This window comes from Ptychodera flava, chromosome 9 (assembly GCF_041260155.1).
Source record: "Ptychodera flava strain L36383 chromosome 9, AS_Pfla_20210202, whole genome shotgun sequence".
Taxonomy (NCBI): domain Eukaryota; kingdom Metazoa; phylum Hemichordata; class Enteropneusta; family Ptychoderidae; genus Ptychodera; species Ptychodera flava.
This window is the reverse complement of record NC_091936.1, coordinates 25,689,354-25,699,970: the sequence shown is the minus strand read 5'-3', so window position 1 is coordinate 25,699,970 and position 10,617 is coordinate 25,689,354. Positions and strand designations below refer to the sequence as shown.

The window sequence follows — 10,617 nt, the reverse complement described above, 5'->3', positions numbered from 1 at the left end:
TTCAAGTAGAAAAGGGGCAACTTAATTGGAAAGTTTCAAAAGATGCCAGTAACTTCAGCTATGTTGCAGAACGTGTTAATGTCGTCGATGACAGATCGAAGAAGGAAAGGCCAGCACCGAGTACCTACATTTAAACTGTGGGTAGAAACACGTGCAAGGTCTAGATTTGTTGTAGGTAAGTGTTCAAAACATGTTGGATGATCGACCGCACGGTATTGGTCGTAAATACTCCTTTTTGGGGTAAATGCTTGGGAAGGCTGCATTTAGAAATGTTTTTTATTGACTTTACTGATCGAATAATTGCTGCGTTTTCTGCATCATCGACAAATGTTTCGGCAGTGGGTTCCCCGGGATAAAATGAATGCTAAGAATATAATTGATTTCCCCTTTCTTTCCATTTTTATTGACTTTCACAACTCTAAGGACCAAGGCATATGAAGCTTAAAACGTCTTCAATTCTTCTTGGTCCTAAAAAATATTTTGCTTTCGATAGATCGGTTGAATACTGTAAACAAATCGTTTTGCACTTAAGCGATTAATCACGGTGCTTATAAGCACGTAATCAACACATAATTTCCTTTGCTATCACTCGATACAGATGGAGTCGAAAAACAGTTCTTGGACTGATAACTCGTCGTTCGTAGACAAAGACGACGATGCAGTTGTCCTTGACCACGGCGAGAGTCAGAATGACGTTTTGTACATATCTGACGAGTTATTCTTTGGTATAAACGCGTTGAACTGTGTTCTGATAGTAACCGGCAATGCACTTGTGATCATCGCCGTATTTCGTCAACCGAAACTGAGAAAGTCGGCGACCAACCACTTCATCGTGTCGCTGTCTGTTGCCGACTTCATGGTAGGGGCGTTCTACATTCCCATACAGGTTCTCAACTACTACAGTATTGGTCTCATCGAAAACGAGATCCTCTGCGATTTCATGTACAGCTTTTCGTGGACCTGTCCCAACTCTACCGTCTTTTCCCTGCTTTCCATAGCGGTCGACCGCTACAGAGCGATCGTCACCCCGATGAAAGGGCCGCTTACGCTGACGCAAGCTCGAGTCGGCATCGTAGCTACCTGGCTGTTCACTTTCGCCTACACGTCCCACAAAATCGTCGCTACTGGTATGGTGACTTTCCCCGTGCAAATAGGCGGGCACAATGTTTCCATACAAACGTGCACTTACAGACCCGACCAACGAACGCTGATGATGTATACGTCCATCACAGACATAACTTTGGGCTACTTCATACCGCTGGCAATCATAGTCTACTACTACTCCAGAATGATCGGGACCCTCTGCTGCGGAAAATCACTCTCTCCCGACTCGAGGCGACGGAAGATGAAGGCCGTCAGAATGTTGGTCATCGTTGTCGTAATGTTCGCCATCACGTGGGGCCAGTCCCGCACACTCGGAGTCCTCGTTTACGCCGTGCCAGGGTCGAGCACCTTCACGGCGTCCAGATTCGTCTTCACCTTGTTTTTAATCATGTTTTTCTCCAACAGTTGGATGAATCCCGTCATTTACGCCCTCTTCAGCCGCAATTTTCGTTCGGAGTTCACCGACATCTTGTCCTGCGGGCGCAGAGAAGCGAAAACCAGACCGGAGAATCGCAACGCCGATGGCAAGAAGACGAACGAAAGCAAGGGCTCGGGCGTCGACTCAAACATCAACACGGCCGAGGAATCAATTCGATCACGGAACTCCGAGGACCAAGACTTGAAACCCCGTGACTCCATTCTGACAAATAACACAAACTTGGACTCAAGCCTTAACACAAGGGGCGAATCATTTTCCGCCGACAATGAAGCATTTGAAATGGAAAATCAAAACAGCAACCTTGATTCGGAAGTTGCTTGACATCGTCTCTTAACCCCTTGAGCGCCAAAGTCTATTTTTGTCCCCTTTATAAATAAACCACGGTCAATTTTTCTCAGACTTTTGCCAAAATTTTGAGGAAAAAAACTTTAGCCAATGAAATATGATGTCCATTTGGTCAAAAATTATCAAAACAATTACAGAAAAATTCATAAAAATTGGTTAAATGTTGCACTAAAATTTTCGTGGGAAAAAAATTGCAGCCCTCAGAGGGTTAAAGGGGCACTAACTGAAAGTGTTGACGATATTTCAGTGATTTTTGTTCTGGAAAACGTGTACACATTTTCTTATGCTTCTATGTAAAGTAAGTTAAGATACAATGTATCAGACACTATGCGATAATGAATTCTAGTCCAGACTGAGGCAGAGTTGCTGTCAACGATATTGGATTTCATATAGTGTATTGGCAAGTTGAACACTAGTATTTCAACATGACTTTAGGAGTAGAGCAAAAATCTTTACTTTTAAGGTAGTATGCGCCTCAAAAGTGAAACCCTAAAACTTTTGCTCAAACTTACCTTAAATAATCTTTCTACCATTCTCTTTCAAAATCAAGAAAAAATCGGGGGGGGGGGGGCACCGTGTACATTTGGGCACTGGAGAAACAAATTACCCAAGATTTACCGATATTTGGATTCAAAATGGCTGCCATCCCTGTGGTAGCTCTATAGAAAAAAATAAAATTTTCGAATATGGAGAAACTCAGTCGGTAAAAAGTTTTCTTAAACCAAAAGCTTTAAAATGAACCCCACAAGCGGTAGATCAGAAAAGAATTGGAAAAGTTTGAGGGTTCAAATATCTGCCCCCAAGGCGCATTGTACCTTGAAAGAGAACAGAGTACTGAAAAAATATGAGTTATATCAAAGCTTACAGAAATTTGCAAGAAAGACGGCTACGACCCATCTTGTCACAACTTATCGTCATCGAGTGTTTTTTCCGTTCTTTGAAGAAAATAGCACTCCGGTAGAGAAAATGCAACATCAACAACACGACATTGTTCTTATTTTTTAAATCTCGTCAGAAAACATGACACCAAGCTTGTATTTCGATGGACAACTGATGACGTCACCATCTGCTATTCCATGCAGACCATGCATATGAACAACATTGTCTTTTCGCCTTGAACGTGAAAATGCATTGTTCGTATTCAGTACAATACTTGAAGCTGTGAGTTCAGGCAATCATGTCTGTGGAGGTTTTTTTGCTTGTATTACTTTCTGATTTACTTAAAGTTTAGGACAAGAGAAGATAAAGTGTGGCAATGCAGAATTCAAATTACTCGAACGACTACCATGTAAATGTCGAAGCCGAGGAATGAATTAACATAACATTATATCCGACTTTAACCTTGTTGTGTCCAACCCTCCAAACACCACCAAACAGACGAAAAAACCTAAAGCAGAGCAGTCAAAGTTCACTGTCACAACTCACGTCAAACTTGGGGATATAATTCATGCGTAAACGTAAATGAGCATGCATGTTGGCATTTTTGTTGGTAAGTAATGTATTTCAGACTTTTCTCGAGATCTCACCAACTTACAGGTTTTGTTCCACTTGCTATCTAGAAAGTCAATTGTAGAAAGGACAGACACATTGTGAGATCAGTGGCAGGTGAAGCCTATCCATATGTAGCGCAGTTTAAGCAATAGTATGTCCTTTCATGTAGAAACAGACGAACATGGCATTGTAAATTCCTGGCAATTTTCACACTTAGCTGTTTCATTGATCGATGTATTCAAAAATGGTATTACCGTACTAGGATATAACATTTATTATTCCACCCTTGACAGTTATTTTTACCGTTTTTCATGTAAAACATTATGTCATTCGTCTCACTACACTTGAAAGTCGTTGCAGACAAAATTTTCAAACTTATGCTGAATAGAAAACGACAGTTCTTGAATCTCAGCCACCGTCCTAGTGTCTTTAGAGGCTAAAGCTTGTCAAAATATCAACACAATCTGCAAGAAATCGAATTATGAATAATATGTATCGCAAAAAGTAAGAAGGTAATACTATTTTGTTCCTCATATTTGTGTGATTGACGATACATGCTGGTTTAGTCATAAAACTTAAAAGGCCAGTACTGCTAACGTTTGGTGATTTTTTTCACTAATTTTGTTTCTTATGTCAACCATAATTTCTTGCTCTACCTCCCAAAACCTGTTGATATATACACTATTCATCTTGTCAACTCAGCCTGTACATGTGTAAATTGCGTTGTTATTGTTGGCAAGTGAATTCTGGTCCAGACTATTATACAAATGTAAACAATAACAGTGCATTTTACACCTATAGACACCATGTTGACAAGCAGAATGATGGCTGTTTCAAAATTCTTTTCGGAGTAGAGAACTTGCAATTGACATATGAAATAGAAATAATAAAATAAATTATTAAAAGTTAGCAATACTGGCCCTTTAAGCAAGATTGCACCTCGGGGAGAGATATTCGGACTCTCAAACTGAATGCCTTTCTTGGTGTACAACTTATCCATTAGTTCATGGAGTGAAAACATTCTTTCGCTGGCTTATTTTTGTGAAAATCCAAATTTAAGTTTTTCCCTCAGAGTTAGAACACAGGGTTGGCCGCCGTTTTGAATTTCATATATCTGTAAATATCGGGTATAATTTTCTTCTCTGTTACCAAATTTTGTTAGCTGATCGCTAATTTTTATCCTTGATTTCTCAAGGGAATGATATAAGTTATCCTTACGGGAAGTTTGAGAAAAAGTAAAAGTTTGTCTATTTTAAGGCTCCTTCTGCCTTGATGAGGTAACGTGCGCCTCGAAACAGAGGCGCACACTAAACTCTAAAACACTACAAGTGCACTTTAAATATTTCTTTTTGAATTTTAGAAATCATTAATTTTCACTATCTAGAATTAAAGTCACATGGGTCAAAGTCGCATACTATCTTATTAGACACCTTGCAATAGATCAGAACTGAATATACTCTTTTGCAGTGATCAAACAAAGAGACACAAACTTTGACAAAAAACTGACTTATATTACTTACTCATAAAATCTTTATTTATATAAATAGTTACCGAATTTATCAATATATATCAATACTCTATATATTCGATAAAAAAGCTGCATTTTTATCGTTTGTGCTCGTCTTCAATAAAACGCCAATCGATATTCTGTCCTCGTAAATTTGCCATGATTCGTCATTTGTACCAGTGTGATAACTTCATTTATTGGCGTACATTGTCGATGAGGGCGCGCGTACTCAAAAAGAAACAGGGGTAAGCCTAGTCTGGTTCCCTGACCCATTTCCCCGGTAGAGGGCGTGGGGAAATATAGGGTCAGGTACCGGCTAATGTAAAGATGGACGCTATTGGGTTAAAATAACACAGGCTGTGATTGGATGAAAGTAACACTTGTAACTTTTTCTCATCTTTCTTGGGTTTCGCACTTTCAGGCTCACTTGACACCAACTTCTTGTTTGTACCACAAAGCCTTGGAGGTTACAGACTTTCTACCTCCATGATTTAGCCACTGTGATTTAGCACACCTCTTAATACTTTTAGAACGTCGACATGATGCCTGGCATTTTTCACGAAATTCGGACACCATTCTATCCATCGAAATCAATCGTCGTTCACAGTTCCAACAAAGTTTGCTTTCAATTAGCTGTGATATCGCAGCAGTGCTTGTGGCGTGTATCGAACGTGCTCGGGTCATTGGGGTCACGCCACAGTCGGCGATGACCTCAATGACCCTAGCGCGTTCGATACACGCAACAAGTACTGCTGCGATATCACAGCCAGCCTTCAATCACCTCTATTTCCCCGTACTTCTGGATTAATCCTTTCAGTTTATGTTTCCCGTCTCGTGTGCCAATGTTTTTGGTTCGGATACCAGTGTTCGAACATAATTCTGATCCAGTCGAATTTGACCGGCGTTTTCATGGTAGCAGCCATATTTGTTGTAGCATGTTCTGTCAGGTGACTAACCTCCGCCATTTTGAACAAAATTCTGTTCAAGATGGCTACCCGGTACCTGACCCTATATTCCCCACGCCCTCTACCGGGGAAATGGGTCAGGGAACCAGACTAGGGTACGCCCTCACCGACGATATACACCAGGGGCGCGTTCGATCCATACGATCATTATTGTGATTGGCCAATCATGATCGTGATCGTGCGTTCGACAATCACAGCAATCATGCCCCAGGGCGTGATTGGTGTGATTACAAGATGGCGGACAACACGCCCATCGGTGCTGAAAGCAGAAAAGGCGGTAATCTTAAAGTTTCGCAGAGTGAAATTTGATTCTAAAAGAAATATTTAAGCGAATTTAGTCGCAAGATGCCGGTTTAATCGCCTCTGTTATTAAAAAAATAAATACCTCGATTTACAACAAAATCTGAAAAAAATTTGTTTGTTTGTTCAGAACACAGTGCACTGTGCTGTGCAGGCTAACTAGGCGCACTATACTACCGAGTATAGGAGTGCATGCAGTAGGTACAATAAATATTCCACACGAAGATTTGACGGAAACACTTACCGCTAATCTTGTAGGCGTCGCTGTATCTGATTTGGCTCTGTATGTTATTGGGACAAGAAAAACTGTTAATTAAACGAATGACGATTATAATTATTTGATATGAATACAATAGATTATCGTATTTTAAAAGCTCACAAAAAGAAACTCCCTGTTTTAAGTTACCTTAAAACTAGCAGAAATGAAATATTTTTCCCATTTAGTCCCAATATCCCAGAAGTTTGTCTGAACATTGAAACATTTATTGTAACTGTACACTTGATGTTAATAGGTGAGCATTTGCTGAATGAATTTAACATATCTGTAAGCTGCACTTTCAGGTAGCATAATCGTACAGGCATAGTTGAGCCACAGCGCATGAGCTCTTTCTTAACCAAGGTTACTATTAAGCCTAGGAAGTTTGAATCTTAGAATATTTGCACGATTTCTGCTGTCTCCCTATTGAGTGTCAAGCCCTGCAGTCGAAAGTTTGTTTCAAGTTGTTTTCTGCTCTTTGCTGTAAGTATTTCATGATCAGAGTATCATTCTCACGGACTTCCTATCACACGTGCATATTTAGAAGAATTCTAAACATGGTTTGCGGCGAAAAACTTTGCAATTTGCACCATAGTTGTAAGTCTTTGCAAATATATACCTGTGTAACCAACAGCTTTACAAGCCTTGGAGAAAAAATCGTTCACTCCAGACATCGTTTTGCCAATTTTGTATTATTTAAATGTTAGGTACATTGGTATTGGAAACTCAATGAATAGGAGATTAAGGAAACTAGTAAACAGTTCTTTTGTGTCCCTGTCGCTTACAGAGGAAGCCATAGACAGTCTCGCTCCTTCTGTCTATCAGGAAACAGTCGAATACAGCAATGGGATATTTATTATTATATCATACCAGTATATTGATGGCGCAAATACATTGATCTGATTGGTCGAGGCGCGAAAAGAACCGTGGTATATTGGCGATATACGACGGCTGGCATACGCGCGTGCTCTCAGCTTGAGGAAAAATCCGTTTTTGACGTTCCACGCTGGAATTTCAATATACTGTTATGATATAATAGCAATAAATCACACCCAGCGATGGTATACCACGAGATTTTGACCAGTTCACGACATATATGCAAGAGCGATAGCGAGTGCATATATGGAGTGAACTGGTCAAAATCTCGTGGTATACCATCGCTTGGCGTGCTTTATTGCTTAATTATCTACCAGGCATCTGGGACACTCTTTAATTTACTCCGTTATTCAACGGATGACAATACACCCATTTTCAGATAGATGTACCAGTCACCGACTAACCCATTGAGCAACGAGGAGTAAAGTGCCTTGCTTAATCTAGGGGCACAACATCGTACAGAAGTCTCGAACTTACCAACATCTGATAGCAAGTCCGCTACACTGGCCACTCTGGGTCTTGAAGTCACCATGCTTAGATCATGGGTTTGGCCCAACACCCTACCCACTGCCCTTTTGGAGCCGCAAAACTTGACACATTGAGGCTCTATTGTGAGCCACCATGCCGTGCACTGAGTCGGATTTCTTTCACTTCATGGTCGATCGAGAACGAAATATTTTTTATATTTTCATGAATATACTAGGTTTACACTCAGGCAAAGGCAAAAGGCCGCCTCTTTGCCTGGCGCAAAATTGCTAGAAGATAAGAAAACAAATTTATCCCGTGTTCACACTGTATTTGTGTTCTCCCGCTTTTGAGATACTTATCGACCTTACTCTAGGTCAACTGTAGGGCGTCAACTGAGCCCAGGGCAAACCTAAACCGTTCATACACACAATTTGGGCCTAGTCCCATGACGCCTCTGAACCCACCCCTCAGACCCCATATAAATTAGGCAGGATCAGGGCCGACATAGCGCGTTCACATTGTTTGTTTAAACCGGGGCCCGACTCTGAGGCGACTTAAACTCTGTAGGATGGAAGTAGCAATAACAGCACGAAAACAAAGATGTAAGCTCGCATCTTTAACGCAAAAAGTCAAATGTTGAAAGGAAATGAAAATTTCAACGTTTACTAACTACTATAAACAATGAAAGCTTGCAAAAAGACTGAGTTCGCTAAGTGAAATTTCAACTCCCATTCGACTTTCAGTGGTTCAAATTGATTCGAAGGACTGTTAAATTCACAGAGAATTAAACCTTTGTGATGCTAAACTCCACGCACAAAGTAAAGTTATAACGGTTACCCAATATGATGTTGTTTACTGTTACATTATGGCACGACTATATAAACAGTGCGCAATTCTAGATACATGAGTATCTTCCATTGATAATGATTTAGTATCGTGAAATGTCCTTGTAAACAATATTCATTATTACATCTTATATAACTGAATATGTTATAACCTTTTGAGTATTATATGCACCTAACGACAATCAGAGCTCTGAAAGTTCATTTTATCGTCTACGCAGGCCTTTAGCTGTGACATTCTACTCAATGAGCAATTCCAACCATTAAATCACAAGTTTTTCGACTTGATCGCGACCTTGTATGAGCGATTTATAAAATGCATAATTAAATAAAGTGATCAAGGCCAATACTTATGTGATTTGTTTAGCGATTCAGGCAAGATTAAATTTATATTGCAAATAATTGTCAGATTTTTGAAGGCGCACAACAAGATATTTGTGAATTGTGAACTACCCAAAAATTAGGCGGAAGTAAACATCGGACCCTTCAGTATTCTCTTTGCTTTGAATGCCTGTATGATCCTTGATATGATTGTTGCCCGCCAGATATGAGTAGCTGCACTGAGCATGCGCAAAACGTAAAGGTTTTGACAAGAAATGTACATTCTTTTCGTAGAACAAAGTTTTAAACTTCTTCTCAAACGTCTCTTCAGGCAACATAAAACTAATCTCTTTCATAATCAAGAATAACAATCAGGGGTCATCTGAGTTTGGATTAGAGAAGCAAATGCCTTACATTTACAAATTGTGGAACATTAAATGATGGGCCATATACCCTATGCTAACTGTGTTGGGAAAATTTACATTTAGATTTCTAAGAAAACAAGAATTTTCGATTCATTTAAACAACCCCTGAAGTCAGAGGTAAACTATCTCTATGATTTTATACAGACTTTGATTAAAATTACCTATCTATTTGCTCTAATGGCACAATTACATTGCTATTTGTGGCTATCAGGAACTATAGGAAAAAGCCCATCGGCCGTCAATGCAAGGTTTCTTAAATTTCTATATCCAAACCTTGCCATGAGACAAGTTATCTAATGTTTGTGAAGGCTATATTATAAATTGGCTGATAAATTAGAATTCCGGATGATGGATTTAATATCTTTTCGCTTTGATTTACCATCAACTTTGGTTTTTCTTTATAACTTGGTTAATTTAACGTGAAATGACTGACACAAACACATACACACAGACACACGCACACACACACACACACATATAATATGCACACACACGCACATATATATATCGCTTCCAATTTGTTTGTGTGTGGGTGAATGTGTGAGTGTACATTTCTGTTCGTGTTTGTGTAAAAATCGCATCGAATGTAGAGGCACGATCATTATCGTCGTTGAAAAACTGTCTGTGGATTTATTGAAGTCAATAACAACATATATATTATTGCCTGAATTCATATACATGTATTTATGTAACCGTGAGCATGTAAAAATTTGCCCGACGCAAGGAAGGCAATTGTCTCCTGCTGCGAGGGCACATAAACCAATGTATTCAGGCAATAATATTTTTATTACATGCCTCTTTACAGTAAACGCTATATGACATTTAGTTACATGCAGGGCATTCTCAAAGAATTTTACCAGTATCGACCAGCATCAAACGGATTTTAACGAAAGTCAAAATGGCAGTGCGCGCATGGATATTTTACATCTAGCGTTAAGCGTCTACGTTGTTTCACTGGACTGGTAACCATGGAAACCGGTGCCCACATCATTCTCACGGCCCGCTTACTTGCCGGATGCTCCTATTCAAATCAATGCACTGATTTTGCACTCACATAGAGGCATGAGTGTAATAATGTAGCATGATACTGTGCCAAGATGGATAATTTATCTACCAACGGTAACTTGGAGATTTGAATTTGCATTTACATGTCGGCGAATCAGTGTGTGAGTGTACATTTCTGTGCGTCTTTGAGCAAAATTTCCGATGAGCGCAAGACTCAGAACCAAAAATGGCAACACCACATCCAATAGATGAAGACACCTGTAGCGGCATCCT

General features: G+C 39.7%; 1 protein-coding gene across 1 annotated transcript; it reads left to right on the top strand.

The window, feature by feature from the left end:
• The first annotated feature begins 598 nt into the window (after positions 1 to 598).
• Positions 599 to 1,864, top strand: LOC139141245 (adenosine receptor A2b-like). Its single transcript, XM_070710870.1, has one exon. It carries the CDS (start codon positions 599 to 601, stop codon positions 1,862 to 1,864), a length of 1,266 nt encoding a protein of 421 aa, XP_070566971.1.
• The last annotated feature ends 8,753 nt before the right edge of the window (positions 1,865 to 10,617 follow it).

Excerpts from the sequence above, each read along its gene's own strand:
- LOC139141245 (XM_070710870.1), top strand. The coding sequence starts at position 599 with ATGGAGTCGAAAAACAGTTCTTGGACTGATAACTCGTCGTTCGTAGAC.